General features: G+C 41.7%; 1 protein-coding gene across 5 annotated transcripts in view; it reads left to right on the forward strand.

The window, feature by feature from the left end:
• Positions 1-17,212, forward strand: part of ttll5 (tubulin tyrosine ligase-like family, member 5) — a 61,658-nt gene that overhangs the window by 11,124 nt on the left and 33,322 nt on the right. For 3 of the 5 annotated variants that reach the window (XM_050061112.1, XM_050061116.1, XM_050061113.1), the window contains exons 10-16: positions 83-184; positions 288-379; positions 556-663; positions 9,592-9,673; positions 10,037-10,098; positions 14,624-14,706; positions 15,320-15,361. In XM_050061112.1, the coding sequence (XP_049917069.1) occupies positions 83-184; positions 288-379; positions 556-663; positions 9,592-9,673; positions 10,037-10,098; positions 14,624-14,706; positions 15,320-15,361 (571 nt within the window). The remainder of the gene's footprint in view (positions 1-82; positions 185-287; positions 380-555; positions 664-9,591; positions 9,674-10,036; positions 10,099-14,623; positions 14,707-15,319; positions 15,362-17,212) is intronic. The other 2 variants (XM_050061114.1, XM_050061115.1) reach the window with 1 other exon arrangement.

The following is a 17,212-nucleotide window of genomic DNA, read 5'->3' on the forward strand; positions in this document are numbered from 1 at the left end:
CAGATAGATATGTTGAGAAATTGTTGAATGACAGAAGTTTTTTTTTCCCTTTCTTGCACAAATAAACACCATCTGTCTGCAGATTTGCCACTGTCAAATATGACCGGACTTCAAAGAACATTAAGAACACGTTAATGCATCTCACTAACTACAGCTTGAACAAAAAGAGCAGCGATTATGTCAGGTAACCTTTTTCGTCAGTGAATGTGTAGCTGTTATGGGAAGCTTGATTGACTCATCCATTTATTAGAACTCTGGCTGTTTGAAGTGCATTTGTTCCTTTTCAGTTGCGATGACCCTGAAGTTGAGGATTATGGGAACAAGTGGAGTATGAGTGCAGTGTTGAGGTATTTGAAGCAGGAAGGGAAGGACACCACATGTGAGTCAAATCTTCATTTTCTTCCTTTTCTCATTCTTTTTATCTTTTCCTTTTGTTTCAGAGAGAATAGAGTTGCATATCTGAACCCCTGCTCATGTTTTCCCTTCAGATTCAAATATAAAGTGTTAATCAAGTAACAAAAACTCAAAATCATGCCTTCATTTTGTTTCTTCCAGTGCTGATGAGACAGGTGGAAGACCTCATCATCAAAGCTGTAATAAGTGCTGAGCTGCAGATAGCCACTGCCTGCAAGATGTTTGTTCCACACAAGACAAACTGCTTTGGTAATCATTTTATATTCGTCTTAAAACAATTTTGACCATATAGTTCGTACAGCAATCTAGTCAAGTTTAAAGGCACAGTTCACCCCCAAATCAAAGATACATATTTGTCCTCTTACCTGTAGTGCTATTTATCGATGTAGATTGTTTTGGTGTGAGCTGCTGTGTTGGAGATATCAGCCGTAGAGATGTCTGCCTTCTATCGAATATAATGGAACTAGATGGCACTCAGCTTGTGGTGCTTGAAGCGCCAAAAAAAAAACTTTTGAAAAACTCAGCAACAATGTCTCATGACAGAAATCATGACCCGGTTACTCAAGATATTTCACAGTCCTTGTTGTAAGCAGTTTCATCTAGGAACTATTTTCTTTCTATAGAAGTACACCCACCAACCAGATCACCGTACAGAAGTAAGCGTACATCTGTTCATAGATGAAAGGCGCGAGACGTAAACATTAATGGTATTTTCCTCGGCTAAGCTGTTTAGTTAGCTAGCTGCATACTTCCTTCTGTGCGGTGATTCGATAAGTCGGTGTACTCAATAAAAAGAAAATAGTTTCTACATGAAACTGCTCACAACAAGGTCTGTGGATTATCTTGAGCAACTTGGTCATAGTTTATGGAAACAGACACTGCACTGTATTTTTTTGGCGTTTTTTGGCGTTTTTAGCACCACAAGCCGAGTGCCATCTAGTTCCATTATATTCAAGAGAAGGCAGACATCTCTATGTCTGATATCTCCAACACTCTGCAACTCACAGCAAAACAAACTAGATAGATAAACAGCACTACAGGTAAGAAGACAATTGTGTATTTTTGTTTTTGGGGGTGAACTGTCCCTTTAACACATTTAGACCTGCACTGATCTTGAGATTAGTGGCTAGTTTGAAGGTGAATGGCATTAATATTAAAACAAGCTGTCCAGGACAGCAAAATGAAACTGGTAAGATTTGCAGCTTCACAGGAATTTCCTTTAGATGATTTTTTTGCTCACAGTGCAGATAGCCTCACACATACTCAGTCATACACACTACTCCACCCCTCACATTTCCTTTCAGTTTCATATTCATTGTCCAGCAGTTCCTCTATACTATTTCTCCACTGAGCCGAGCTGAGGTTGTAGACAGTCATTCCTCAGTGTGGAGCCTTCCTGCCTGTTGCTGCCCTCTGACTGGCTGCCGGGTCGTGGAGGGCCTATTGACCGAAGCAGGAATTTGCTTCCTCCTCACTGTTGCCATTCAGGTCTGCCTGATTTAGGCTGACTGTTTTCTTGGCTGCTCCTGCCTAGCAGCGGGCTCGTGTGAACTCCATTTTGGAGCCATTACCCGTGTTAGTGTTGGCACTAATTGTCTGCTCTCTCTCTCTCTCCGTCTGGCAGTCTCTCTGAGATTTTGGGGGTTTGAAAGCGAGCGCACTGGCCAAGCCTCCCTCAGCACCACTGTCTCTTTTTCCTCTTTTCTCGCTGTTTGTTTATGATTCTCCCTCTCCCGCTCACACTCTCTTTCACCTCTCACATGTTAGAAAAATAAAGGGCTTTGCAGTTGTGACAGGCTTCTGTAGACATAATAGCCCTACTGATTGGTGGTTGTTTGGGCTGTACGGGGCGCGTAGCAGCGTGGACTCACACCATCACACAGTCGCCTGCATGAAGATGCTATCTGCACCCTGAGCATTACTGCTAGGTTGAAAAACCACATTAGCCCAGGGTGTGAATGTTGACCATGCAGGTATTTACAGGGAAATGTGGCTTACCAAGCCTCAACCTGGCTCTCATACACGTGCGATAGACACGAATAAACAACCAGATGACACATATCTTTGGTGTGATGGGAAAACAAGTTTGCTCTCATTCATTCCCTCATTCAGGCAACCCAGAAATATTATTTTGAACACATCCCCGTGTCCTAATCGCAAAAATGCTTCATGGAATGTTCAGTGATAACATGTAAATTTACATACTGCATTGCACCATACTATTTACATTCCTTTGCATATATAAACAGAACTCTGCTTCTGCGTGAGCAAAATAATCTGATATTGCTTCTGTATTAGGGTTGGTAATCACAGAGTAACTCAAGATATGACACTATCACGATATGTTGCCCGCAATAATGATTGTATCATGTTACAGCGATACTTGACACCTTGCAAGACAAGCATCTACTATACATAATGATGTCTGTGTAACTGAAGAGGAAAAAATACCCCTAAGTATCAGGAATTATTTAGTTAATCACTCAAATCATCATTGTGTTGTCAGTTTCACAGATTTTGACAACTGAGATGAAACAATGTGCAAAATAGTACATTGAGACTTAGCTAAATACCTCTTCAACACACACACACACACACACACACACACACACACACACATCATAGGTTGACTTACAGGTGTGGTAGCATTAGCCGTTTTCTTCACACTGAGATCAAGATGATGACAGATCAAGTGGCTGTGCGTGTTCGTTGTGTCTCTGTGTACTTTACTGTCACTAGACAGTTCTTACATTGTATTATGTTGTCTTAATCGATTTTGTTTGTCCTGTCTGTGTTGTAAAAGCTAAAGTGGGCCCAGACTTGACTTGAAATCTGATGGTGCCTCTGATTTGTTTTCCCCTCTGTCCGCCATTTTCCCCCTGTGAGTTTCTTCTTCACTGCAAGTTGGTTAGCTTCATTCATTCTTTTGTTAAGCACCAACAATTGGAGTCATGGACTTTGTTGAGTCAAATTGGCAGAGGAATCCGTTTAGAGCGGCTGCATGTTTTATTAAAAATATCGATATTTGGCCCCAGTGTATGGATTACATATCACTAGGGGAAGTAATACGATATATTGCCGGATCTATATTTTGTCCCACCCCTGTTCTGTAGCACAGAAATGTTAAAATCTTGATAGAAAGTGTGAGAGTACCGAATGAAACACTGATGACACTACAATGGTGCCATCTTTTGTGTTGTACTGTACAGTGTGCAGCCCTGGATAAGCCTATAGAGACGTGTACAGACACAGATACCACAGCATGTCATTGTGTGGCACAAAAGCAATTAGGTTCTACACCTTTTCCTGAGATACATAATACGCTGTGGTCTGCTGTGAACATGCCCATTACCCTACTTCAGCGGTATCAGTTTACTATTGAATCGAGTGTAATTTTGTTGTCTTCAGATGGCCCCAAGCAAGTTAATTATAGCATTCATAGTCTGTCTACAGGATTAAGTTTCCAAAGACAGACACTGACGGTTCCAAGAGGACCACCCTCATCCTCTCTCTCTGTTGATCTGTTCCTCCCAGTGTGGTCATGTTGCGTGTGTGAGTATGTATGGACAGCATAAATACAGAGACATGTAGGAACCAGTGTAAAGCATGGCTTTTATAAACACGCAGGTCTGCCTTAGCTTCGGGGAGTCCAGTCGAGTGTCTTTGTGGGTTTTTTTTGGTCTCTTTAATAAAAACCCACCCAAACCACCACGGAGTCATGTTCAGCCAGCTGTTATCAGCTTCAGCTCCCTTTTCGTTTTCTCCTGCACTTATCGGCACCGCTTTCCCACTCCCCCTGCAACCTACAGTACACTCAGCGTTCATCCCCTGCCTCGGCAGCTGCCTGTAATTGTAAACAGGTAAAGCATCAGAATGCAGGGCAGCACATACATGCGTGTTTGGGCAGTGAATGTGCCGATAAAAGCAGCCATTGTTTAGAGTTTTTATACGGTCTCTGGCTTGTCTGGAAGGGAGCCATGCAAGATCATAAGGCACATTATGATCTTAATTTACTGCAAATTGTTCCCTGCCATTTTAATGTCTATTAATGGCTTTAATACTATGTTTATAGTTTTCGAATGGGATTTCTTCCCTTTGCTCAAATTGCACATCCGTATCTAAATGGGCATACTGTAACAAAACCTTTTTATAGCTCCGTAATGTCTCATGTGGGAAGAAATAAAAACAACAGATTTTTCGTTTTACATTGGTAAGAAGTGTGTGTGCGAGAGTGTGTGTGTGTCTGTGGGGAGAAAATGCCACCCATGCAGCTCCTTACCGCTGCCGTGTGATTAATGGACAGGCTTTTTGCTGAGGGATGCTGATTACGAGATGTTTTGACTAAGATCTGATTAGCCAAGCCAAAGGCCTATTTTATTACACACAAAACATTCCACTTACTGGTCCTGTGTTCCACTGAACGTCCCTCATTAAGTGCTGAGTGTGGTTGGATCTCCCGTCTGTGAACCACTCTCACTGTTTTACATTTGTCAGATACTCCCACACTTCGCTGCAGCACAGTGTTGGTATGCCTATGATGACAGTGTTGCTGCTGTATAATTCAGAATCCTTTAAAGAGTGATTCATGGATTGGGTCCCGCTATCATAGTAAGATATATAGAGTGTTAACTGTTACTTTAATTTGTTGTCCTCAGAGTGTTTTCATGATTATGGCTCCACACTGTTCCCACTAACAGCAGTGAAACACTTCAGGGGCAATAATTTATCTCAGAATGATGCAAGAGTAATCCAATTGTCCTTGCCTATGAAGAAAACACACATGAAGGAAATACTTTATGTAGCTGTTGTTGTGGGCCAACCGGCTGCACGGCCAGGGTGGGGAGATTATTGTTTTTGGGCGTTTGTCTCTTGTGGTGAAGTTTCCAGCAGCGCCCATCCAATAATAAACAAAAAATGCTCTTCATCATCCCTTTACTCTGTCACATTTTTTCTCTCCCGCCCTCTTTAATGGGTGTGATGTGCATGTTCGCTGCCTCTCCTCTCCTTGTCTGTGATGCTTGTTGTGGGCTCTCTGCGGGCGCATTTAACAGCGTCCCCCCCCACCCCGGCAGCGGTCGAGGCACAGAACAAACGTGTCTAGCAGCGAGCGGCTCGGCAGGCTCATGGCGCAGTACCGGCGTCTGTTCCTAATTGGGGGAAAATGAGCGGCACATGGAGCCTGGTTGTCGGGGGTTGGTGAGGTGGTGTAACACCTCCCCATTTTCCCCTGTTGTTGTGGTGCCACTGGTGAGGCACTGCAGGCTCAAACCCATTTATTCCAGTACTCCGTTCCTCAAGACTAATACATAATGTTTTATGTGTGCGTTTTTACACAGAAGTGGCTAGGATGGGATAAGCCGGCAAGTGGAAAATAAAATCTCAGTGCTCTGCTTAAGCAAGTACTTTTTTTAGCAGTGGGGGTCCCGTCTGTTCTCAGAAGTTAAAGAAGTTAAAGATGGCAGTGGCAGCTTCGGTTGCTGATCTTGGCTCAGGGATGTATGGCAAACTCTGTTCAGTTCCATCATGAAAATACAGTTTGCAGTTTCACCAGTTTGGACCTCATAAAGCCACCATATTTTGACCTCTTGACCCATGTAATATAGCCCAGGGAACAAAATCCAGTGTGCATTTTCTTCAACTCGTCTTAAAGGAACAGTGTGTAAGATTTAGGGGGATTTAGTGGCATCTAGTGGTGAGGATCGCAGATTGCAATCGGCTGAAACTTCTTGTCAGAATTCCTTCAGTCTACAATGTTAGGAGGTTTTTACCAGGAGCTGAATTATCCGCAAAGGTCTCTTCCTCTCGGTAAAACTGGTAGAAACACTAAAAGTATTTTCACTGTACAAATCAATGTTTCTCCAGGGTGTCCGCAGGGTTTTAAAAAGTATTAAAAGGTGATAAATCAAATGTTGGAAAATTAAGGCCCTTAAAAAGTATTAAAAAGTCTTAATCGTGATTTTATTAAGTATTAAATTTTCTTGGCATTCAAGCTTTGACAAAAAGTATCCATGGATGTATAATTTATTTTCCTCCTCGCGACTGTTACAAACAGCAATGTGTAGGTAGACACGCTCGGACTGCCACTCCGGGTGGGGGCTGAGCGAAAAAAAAGTCCAAAAAAGTTAATAACTTAAAAATTATGGCGAAAGCGTAGTTTCTTGCAACCCTAGAATTAAGATAAAAATATTCGCAAACAAAAAAGCACTTCTGGTTGCTGATAAGTAGTGTTTAACTTTTGATTTAACATTGAAAATTAAAACCCTCGGTGCACACTGCAGCGCAAGCAGACAGATGCGCGACTCAGAGCAGCATGTGTCACTGACACCAGACTCAGAGCGCAGCGGACCAGTGGAAATTGTCACCATCAGCATATTATTTTACATCAGTAAAATCTATTTTATCATTATTTTGAGTCACACTGTTGAAAGAATTTAGTTGTCTGTGTTCAAGCAGGATAATAGGTCTCCATTCATTGCACGTCGGGCTTTCTATTTCCTTGTCGGAGATGTTTTCTTTTTTAATAACCAACCAAAAACAATCAATCAATTACATGAAACATGAAATCTTATATGCCTAACAGATATTGCTTCTCGTTCTTTGAGTTTACATATGGCTAAAGGGGAAAAAAAACAACCATAAATGGACGGCATGATTAATGTTGCGTTCAAGGTCCCCCCAAAAAAACGGGAGAAAAAAAGGCCTAATATTCATTTTTTTTTTTTTTTCACAATCGAATCCCGTGCCATCAAACGAAGCTTCGAATTTTTTGGGTCAGCCCTGAATCCCACATGTAAGGGGCTAGCCATAAGGTTGTTGTTTTCAGCAAGTTGGCCTTGAATAGTTGATGTTGAGCTGTAGAGCTGTGTTACTTGTTATGACCTAAGGTGTATTTTAATAAACCTGCCTTTGGTTTAATTTATTCTTTCAAGCTTATTCCTTCTCATCTTATCTGAGTTCTGTTGTATGTTTGTGCTCCATAGATTTAATTGCAAACTACAGCTGTTTAGTAAGTTAAAGATGCGTTGCTGCTAACGACAGCTTGAAGGGGCGATGAGGTCTTAAGGTTTTTTTGGAAGGTCTTAAAAAAGTCTTAAAAAGGTATTGAAGTTAACCTCAGGATTCCTGCATATACCCTGTTCTCTAACGCTGTTTGGCATTTCGAAGACAAGCCACTACCCAGCACCTTCTGATGTGTGTGCTAACCTTTATGCTCTGATAACTTAAGATCCAGACATGCAGGAAGTTTTTAGCAGGAGACGAAATGTCCACAGAGGTCTCTTCCTCTCTAAAATAAATGGACTCAAATATAATCTGGTAAAAAGACAGAATAAAGCAGTTTCAATCTGTGTTTTTCCGATGCTCTCATCGCTTAGGGGCTGTTGACTACGGTGGCCAGTGCGAAAACATGAAAACACGGATGACCCTATCTAGAGCCATCGTTAGGTTTGTCCATTGTGGGCTATTGTAGAAACATAGTGCAACATGGCCCTCTGTAGACAAGGACCCGCTTCCCCTGTAGATGTAAACGGCTCACTCTAGGGTAACGAAAACACAGTGATTCTTATTTTTGATAATACACTAAAGAAAACATACCTATTATATTCCATTTCTGCCAATACGTCCCCTTAAATCTAACACACTGCCCCTAAAATACAGATAATGAAAACTAGTAAAGTAAAGAAAAAACATACAATTAATTTATTTCAGGGAACGATAAAATCTTCAAAGAGTACTCTTTGAATTTACTATTATACTTCTATGAGGTTGGGGGACTCACAAGACACACAAGAGACAGATTAAAAAAGAATGGTTGAAATGGAAGCAGCCTGGAAAAACCCTGGATCTTAAATTTCCAATAGTGCAATTCGATAGCATCTTTCGTTAGAGTCTCCCTGTCTGGTAAATGCCCATGTCTTTCCAACTCCATGCTCCCATTTTTTTTCAGAACTTCTCTTGATGATTAAAATTATCTTGTTGTGTAAAGTCAGAGCTCCTTTCATTGAAAAACCGAGGTATTGCCTCGACATTCTGTACGGCCAGGGTGGAGGTTACTACAGTAAGTAATAAACAGCCAAATAACTCGTTCAGTTAAACTAGAATTACCCAGCCTCACATTATTCAACCAAGTGCAATATAAAGCCACTGCCTGCTGTCACGCTGCCTTTTGTATGCTTAACACTGGCACTGACCTGAGATGCTTGAACAAACAGAGCTGGTTATGGCAGCTTTGAAACCTCCAACCCCCCTGGCCTATTCTCAACACAGTCTATTCTTTTGAAGTGCCATTAGAAGGATTTTTCCTCTGGCTCGATGGCTGGGTTTTGCCCTATCCCTGTAAAATACTGTGGTTTCCCTGCACGCTGCTGCTGGGGCCGGCGGGTCGTTGGCTTACAGGGTGACACTCCCCAGAGCAGTGTGGGGGCTTTCAAAGGGTACATAGGCCAACTCTGTCGCAGTGAGCCATATATCAGTCTGTGAAACTACTGGGAAAATTGGGATAGAATGGATGAATTTTTACACAGGGAACTTCCTGACCACTTTGTAAAAGGCTTTTATTGTGTCACTCAGTGCTCAGCTATTATGGGAGTGAAATATATACAATATATAGCCTAAGGCTCTCTAATTCCCCAGGTTTCTGCCACTTGAGATATGCTGTCAGATTTCCAGCTTTGTACTTCTGGAGTTCATATTTTAAGATACTAACTTTATGATAGGGGTGAAGCTTTTCCTGTTACCCATTAGAGCGCCATCCTTCTCGTTAATATGCAGTGACAACATGTAGACTGCTTAACCTTCCCAGTCATGAGAAAATTATTGACTGTATGTATGAAAATATTCACAGCCCCAGCGTGTTTTTGATCTACCGTCTTACGTAAGAAACTTCATGACAGATGAAATGTGTATGTACTTAGTTAATGTAATTGAGCCAATCCCTCAGTAGCAGGCTTTGGTGAACGTTTCTCTCTTGAGTGATTGGGGATATAACATGCGTGTAATCAGTAGCAGAAAGGCACAGGCCATGTTGCCAAATGCCACATTATGGAGCCATGATAAAACTTGAGTGACTTTGATAGCCTTCATCTTTTATTTTCAGTGAGCAGATCTCAGAGGTTTTCTAATTCTGCCTCCCAGTCTGTGGTGAAAGCCTTTTGATTCATTTTGTGTTTCCCTCTGTAGAACTGTACGGTTTCGACGTGCTCATTGACTCCAACCTCAAACCCTGGTTGTTAGAAGTGAACCTTTCTCCCTCCCTGGCCTGGTGAGTGACGTTGTCTCAGTCATTTGACTCTTCCTTTGGTTGTTTCAGGAGAATCTCTCCCTGAAACTGTTCCCTTTACCCCACCAACTCAAACAAGGCTTTTTCTCTGATTATGAAACAAAAAAAATGATGTTAAATGCCACATCAAAGGAAATGGCATTCACACAGCACGCCCGGAGGCTAACATCTCCTACATAAGTGTTAAGTCAGTTTAGCAGTTTAGCCAAAGTCACGCAACAGAACTGTATCTTCTTATGACAGTTGACTCATTTTTCTCTGCCCTGTGTATGTGTTGTAATTTTCTTGTTTGTCTCTTTGTTTCCTTTTTTTATTTTATTATTTTGAAAATCTACTTATTTACAGTGATGCGCCCTTGGATCTGAAGATAAAGGCCAGCATGATTGCAGACATGTTTTCACTTGTGGGTGAGTACATGCTGAAACAATGACTAAATACAACTTGCATTTGTTTCCAAAGGTTTGCACAAGTGATTGCACTACTTCACAGACATTTAGTTCATGTAAATACACTGCTTATTGCTTGATTTTTAAACCCATTACATGATTAAATTATATGGTGGTGAAATGAAGAACATCAAACAAGCAGAAACCCTAAAAATCTAAGAACACTTTCACAGTTTAAGTCATATCATTAACCACCACATAACTAAGAGAGGAAGGAAAACTTAGGGCAAATACAGCACATTAAAGGTCATAGAAAAATTGTATTACTAAATCATTTTTTGTAACACCGTCAGTCACATTCAGAGCTTAAAAACAAATTTACACTGACTGTCAAGATGTTCTTAGATACTTAAAGCACAAATGTTTAGCTTTTAGCACCTAAGAACATCTTTACTACTCATGTTTTAGCTTGGAAGTGCAAAAAGCCCATGTTTAATAAGTAAAATATAGGATATTTTGCACAAGGTACAAATCAGAGGTTATTCACCGCTGTAATTGGTGTGAAAATATTAATCTTGGAGAGGCTTGTATAAAATGACGTGTTGTAAGTATGCTGTGTTTTCTTCACTAACCTCATCCCAAAGGCATACCTGCTAGCTGATGAAGACCCGGAGGTGTTGAAACATTAGTCTGTTTGCGCTATTAAAGGCTGTAAATTAATCGGCGCGCTCCAGTCCTTTCTTCTTTCTTGGAATGCTAGTTGGCTTTACTCGTAACCAGCAGGTTTCAGGCAGGTGGAGACAGTCGTCTATTGTTTAATGCTTAATGTTTTCCTTCATTCCACTGGTTAAGCTTGGGCAAAGCAAAGTGCCGAAAATAGCTGCATGGCTTCAGCGCTGAGAGAATAAACCGCAGCCTTCATTAATTAACATTAAATGACTTGCGGACAAAATTGTCAACAGAGGCCTTAGCTGTTATGTAGTCATTAAGCTTTCTTGAGAAACTGGATCCAACATGTCAAACTGAAGTGATCTGTTGCATGAAGATGCAAAAAATGCCTGGCCCAAGGCAGAGATAAACACTGTTTATACAACAGTGTTTGTAGCATGGAATGAGATGTGTCTCTGTTATGTCTCCTCCTTTCCTAATTATTGAATTCTCATGCAGAAGACGAGCTTATAATATTTTGTGATTTGCAAGTTTGAACCAAGGAAAGTCTCATACCTTGACCACATAAAGAGGTGTGACAGCTTGTCTATATCCTTGTAAATGAGAGTTAAAGTACATATGTAGTAAAAAGAGACCCATATCAACCAAAGTTTAACATCTCTTGATTTTTTGACTCCACTTAATCCTCTGATTTATCCTCATTACCATTCACAGGATACATGGAGCCCACTGATTAGCAGGCGTCCATCTAAACTGGCACTGAACCATTAAGTCTGTCTGTGGTCTCAGCCTAATGATATTAAAGGAATGGCTATTGTGTGTGTGCGTGTGTGCACATATGCGCGTGCGTCTTAGCCTAGGCCATGCTGTGGCTTGAAACCCTCCCCTCCGGCTCATTAAATGAAAGAGTAGAATCATAAATTGCCAGTTATCTTTGGACTGCAACGTTACTGCGGGTCTGGGGAAAATGAGCAGTGGCATGTAAAACATAGCACATCTATTATGTACCAAACAAACTAAGTCGCTGTTGGCTGATAACACTTGGGCTGCATCCCAGACCTGTAAATAATGACAGCATTCCATTAGCATTCATTTTCCGCCTGTGTGAAGCTGTCAGCTCTGTGTCGCCCATGTTTGTAATAATTGCTGTGTTTAGGCAAGAGCATGGCAGGGGCCTGATTCTTACCTGACGGCTTGGATGAGGTAGTACAAATAGCCTCGGGCTCCAAGCTGTCAATAGACTTAATTCACCTCGAGTGTGACTGCAAGATGCACCATAAACACATTTCTTTAACATTTCACTTTTACCACTAGATAGCTTTGAGGCAGTGTGGGAATTAATAAACACAAGATCATAGATTTAAATCTTATTGACTGGGTGGGAACATCTTAGTGAGGAATGTGAATTACAAACATTTTTCCCCACCCTTATCAACTACCACTAAAATGTAAATGTGTGGAGCTGTATGAATCCAAAGTCGAGTGTCACCATGAGAAAACGCGTCTTCTTTTCCCTGACTAAAAAGTTAAAGGAATAGTTTGACACTTTGGGAAGTTAGGGCTGTACCCAACTGAAAGAGTTTGAGAGTTTGAATGGGGTTTGGCGGGACATTCAGGGTGACAGTGATGTTCACGTAATACAGTAAACAAGCCAAGTTAGCCCTCCGAGCTAATACAGGCTAACTACACTAAGGACAGATCAGAAATGTGCAACTATAACTGGGTCTTGGTCCGCAGCTGCCTGTAGAGAGAGCAGCGTAAAAGCCAGGAGCCCTCACTCTGAAGCTAAATCTGGGGACATCTCGGCCCCCGAAGTACACTGACTAACAAAAATAACACAAAACAAACATAAGAAACTACTCGACTTGAAGTAATCCTAGTTGTCTCCAGCTGATAATTCGAATTTTTGACTTTCAGGGGGCAGCCCTATGGGAAATATGTGTATTAGCTTTCTGGTGCGGAGTTAGATGGCATGATTGATACTACACTCATGTCTGTCCATTGTACATAAGGCTATTGCTAACAGCCAGTTAGCTTTGTTCAGCATTAAGGCTAGAGACAGGGAAAAACAGCTGGCCTGGCTCTGCCCAATGGTGCCTTTTTATTACGTACAAAAAGCTGTAACTTCCTGGAGTCTTTGCTGGTTGCCTGGCAACTGTTTAGAGACATTAAATAGCCTGACACATAACCCCACATGAAACATCAAATTAACGCTTTTACACCTTGGTTTTTGTACGGATTAAACAAACATGATACTACCAGACATGTCCTGATCTGATTTCAAGGCAAAGATCAAGGCATTTCTTAACTGATGGGGATTGGCTATATTGAGTTATAAAGAGAATCCGATCCTCTGTTTTACGTCAGCTGTCACACACTTTTTTTAATTCTTGCAAAGCTTTCATGCAGGGATACACAGCGTACGGCTGTCTCCAACTCTCCTACTGTCTTTCTCTTCTGCACTCCACTGATCTCCTGTGTGTGTATGTAAATGCAGGGGCTGAGCCCCACCTGCGGTAAAATATGACACACCATAAACAACAGCAAAGTAGCTCAGTCCATAGGGACCTGGGTTGGTAACCAGAGGGTCGCCTGTTTGAGTCCCCGTCCTGACCAAAATATGGAGCGTGGACTGGTGGCTGGAGAGGTGCCAGTTCACCTCCTGGGCACTGCCGAGGTGCCCTTGAGCAAGGCACCGAACCCCCCAACCGCTCGGGGTGCCTGACCAAAGGGCAGCCCCCTCACTCTGAGATCTCTCCACTTTGTGCATGTATAGGTCCTGTTTGTGCATGTGTGTGTCTTTCAGACCTGTGTGTAATTGACAAGCAAGAGTGAAAACATTGAATTTCCCCTCAGGGGATTAATAAAGTAAATAAACTTAAACTTAACTTATAAACTTAAACTTAAAATCCAGTGTGAGACTGTTTATTTATGTTTTCTACCATAATTATGAGCACTCATTTAATTTCAGCTCAGAGTGAAAGTCTTGCGCATTTATGGCACATGGTGTTTCACTGCAGGCGGAAGGAGACAGACAGAACCGACGACAACCACACTCACCACGTCATTGCAAAGTGCAACAAAAGCTGCAGGAGCGAAAAGCCAGTGAGAGTAACTCATTAATGTAGCCTGTTCCATGCAAAAGATGCATGGACGATGAAAATAAATACTCAGTGGAACAGGTGACTCATGCAAAGGCTACAGTAAGGCAATAAACACTGGAGAGTAGACTCTTAAAGGGACAGAGGCATTCCCTTGAGACAGCGACAAGACCAAAAAGATTAAAGAGAGGGTTTGTTATTTTATACCTATTTACTTATATAAAATAAACAATAAGGAGCAGCTTGGATCCTGGGATTTGTTTTTCTTAATTTTCTTTTGGTAATACACTGGAGAACTATTCATTTGTCAAGCATGTACATTTAATCCATATAAAGGTGTACTTGAAGTATGCACTGGGCAGCTGTATTATCTAGGAAAATAGAAGTAACAGATTGTGACTCCGTATCAGCAGATACTCAATATTAAATTACTCTGATCGGGATCTGGGGCAAAAATACCTGATCGGAACATCTCTAGATATTACACGTTAATAGTGAGCGTATGCGTATTTCTCATGGGTATTTCTCAAAATGTTGAACTATTCCTTTAAACAAGCTCAGTGGTGTACAGCAGGTGTGTCAGTATATTAAAAGCAAATAAAATGAATCAGCATCATACACTGTTGGTTAACATGTAATATATTTCCTCAGTGTCCATTGCTCCTCTTTGGTTTTCATGCACTGATGCAATTTATAAAGGTCATGGGAATTAATAACATGTTTAAGACCTGATGTCATTGATATACCCCCTTTATAGCTCTTCTGTGTCCCTGCAGGCTTTGTGTGTCAGGACCCCCTGTCGAGACACCCACGCTCTGACCGAGTCACCTTGGATCCTGGACCCAAGCAACGTACACAGGTACTGGATACACACACACACACACACACACACGTACACACACACACACACACACACACACACACACACACAGTAAAGAGCCAAGCCAAGTGTTGCACTCATTCACCCTTCCTTGTGAAACATTCCCATTCTTGTCCTCATCCCTCTGTTGCTTACAGTACATTCCTGCCACTGCCATTGAGCTCTTCCCTTACCCTCATGGAAAATTCACTGTAATGCAAAACAACTGCTAATGTAATTACACTGTTTGAGTGACATCAGTTTGCAAGTGCTACACTCTGTGGCTTATTGTTTTATCATTTCTAATCAAGTGACTAATGCTCTCTCTAGGCCTTGTTGCCTAATGATGCCACAACAGCTAATGCACTTGGCTCCCTCCACTTGACTACTGCACCCAGATTTGGCGCAGAATCTGCTGGAGGGAGATTACTAAATCAGACAGATTTCTGCTCCACCTTATATTGTGTAAAAGGTCTGTTTAGACGTACAGTAACAAGGTTTCATTGTTGCACGTCGACGGGGCATGCATGCCGTCTGTATGCGGCTTCGTAAAGGTTTAACGGTAATGCTGATGCTTACCTACCACTCACTGTCTTCACTCATTGCCTCTTAGAAACCACTTTCTGCACCGACAGCCACTGCACACAGCAGAATGGTGAGTTTCCCTCAGACTCAGACATATTAATCTTCTGTTGTCTTGTTCCTTTGCAATTCCCTGATGCCTGTTACATTACCGGTAAGAAATTGCTTGCTGCTTTTTGCTTATTTGATTATGTGGCTTTACAATTTTTCATGGTGGCAGACAGATCGATTCTAAATGCTATATTAAATAGAATGCTCATTACATTAGCAAAGTGGCCTTAGTAAGCAATTGCTTTAAATGCTGCAATGCACCACTTGACCCAAAACGTTGTTGCACAGAGTTACTCATATGTACCTAAAACAAGCCCGACACTAAACCACAGACGCTGCAGAAGAATTCCAGGGGCCTTCAGAGAACCTTCACTCTCCCTTTACTCTGATGAGGGGCAACAGATGAGTCTTTTTCTGAAGGATTAGGCCTTGTCACTTTTTGGCTGCCTTTGTATCCCCCCAGCCGCGTCAGACAAATTAAATGTAATCCCCCCTGCTATTTAGATGACAAATTCTGTATGCAATCCTGTGGGGTTGTGCCCCTCTGTCTGGCCTGAGCTCCAACCTGCATGCCAAAGTTGTCAATCACAGCCTGGTAGTGCATGCAACGGGGGAGGCAGCCAGGAATGCCTATGCATAACAAAAATGCTTCATTTATGTGACAGGGAGGGAAGAAGGCAGGGTATTTTTGTTACACAAGCTGTAGTTTGCACACCATTCATAAATGAGGATTGTGTTTCAAGTTAGTAGGTTGTCAATAACAGATGGGGTCTTTACCAAAAATGTAAGAATTGTGAGTATTTTCACAATCTTTACAAATACTTAAAGGGAAACTTCAACATTTATCAACCTGAACCCTATTTCCCCTTGTTATTGTGTCTCAGTGACTAATAGAGACAGAAATTTTTGAAGTTGGTCCAGTACTGAGAGAGATCACTCCAGCTGCAGCAGCAAAACAGACTGCAATGTAATCCCTATGGGCAATTGTGCACTGTCAATAAACGTCTATTAAAAGTGCTTGTTTTTGCCACTGACAGGCTCAGTTTGTTATTAGAAGTGCCTGACAACATTATAGTAAGGACCCTGCAGGGAAATGAAAGGTTTTTACTTACCTTTCACTGGTCTGTTTGTTATTCTGTTATTGTTAAGTCTTGCTCAAGGAGAAGTTGTGTTCTGAAATCTTGGGAGAGGTGACTTCTTGCAGGAAAAGCAAAGGTGGAAACCTTAGTGAGAGTTGGAGGGAGGAGTGCTGGGAAGAGTTTGTTTTGTTGGAGTACAGAAAGTGTAGCCTAGTGTTATCTAAAAGATTTTCAGTGTCATGGGCAAATATTTAAGTGATGTCAACGATGTGGAAAAGTCAGCAAGATTTCACAACATTCACTTTGAATGAAACGTGGTTACACACTTTAACCCTATGGGCCCGAACGACGCATAGTGCATCCAAATTCACATCCGTTCTTCTCTGTGGATTTTCTCCGCGACCGTGCGTCATAGCGAGAAGCCACGCATATCACGTGAAACAGTGGAACTGTAGCTTTCCAACAATAAATAAAATGATGTATAACAGAGCTTTCATACAGCTTTGCACACATTACTCTTGGATGCATTACTCGCGAACGCAGGCTCGCACAGAAATGCCACGCATATCACATGAAAGCGCAAGACTAGAGCTTTCCAGTGATACCACACACATCATTGTGCTGTCATCCCATCATGCTATAAATCCAGATCAATTGTCTACAAAATAAAAACCTGATGAATTTCTTTACAATCCATGATACAGATCTTGTTATCAGTCACTTCATATAGTGAGGAATATCGTATCTTACCACATCTTAGGCTTGCGTGTGTTTCTCCCTGTCTATCCACATTT

This window comes from Epinephelus moara, chromosome 14 (genome assembly GCF_006386435.1).
Source record: "Epinephelus moara isolate mb chromosome 14, YSFRI_EMoa_1.0, whole genome shotgun sequence".
NCBI classification, from domain to species: domain Eukaryota; kingdom Metazoa; phylum Chordata; class Actinopteri; order Perciformes; family Serranidae; genus Epinephelus; species Epinephelus moara.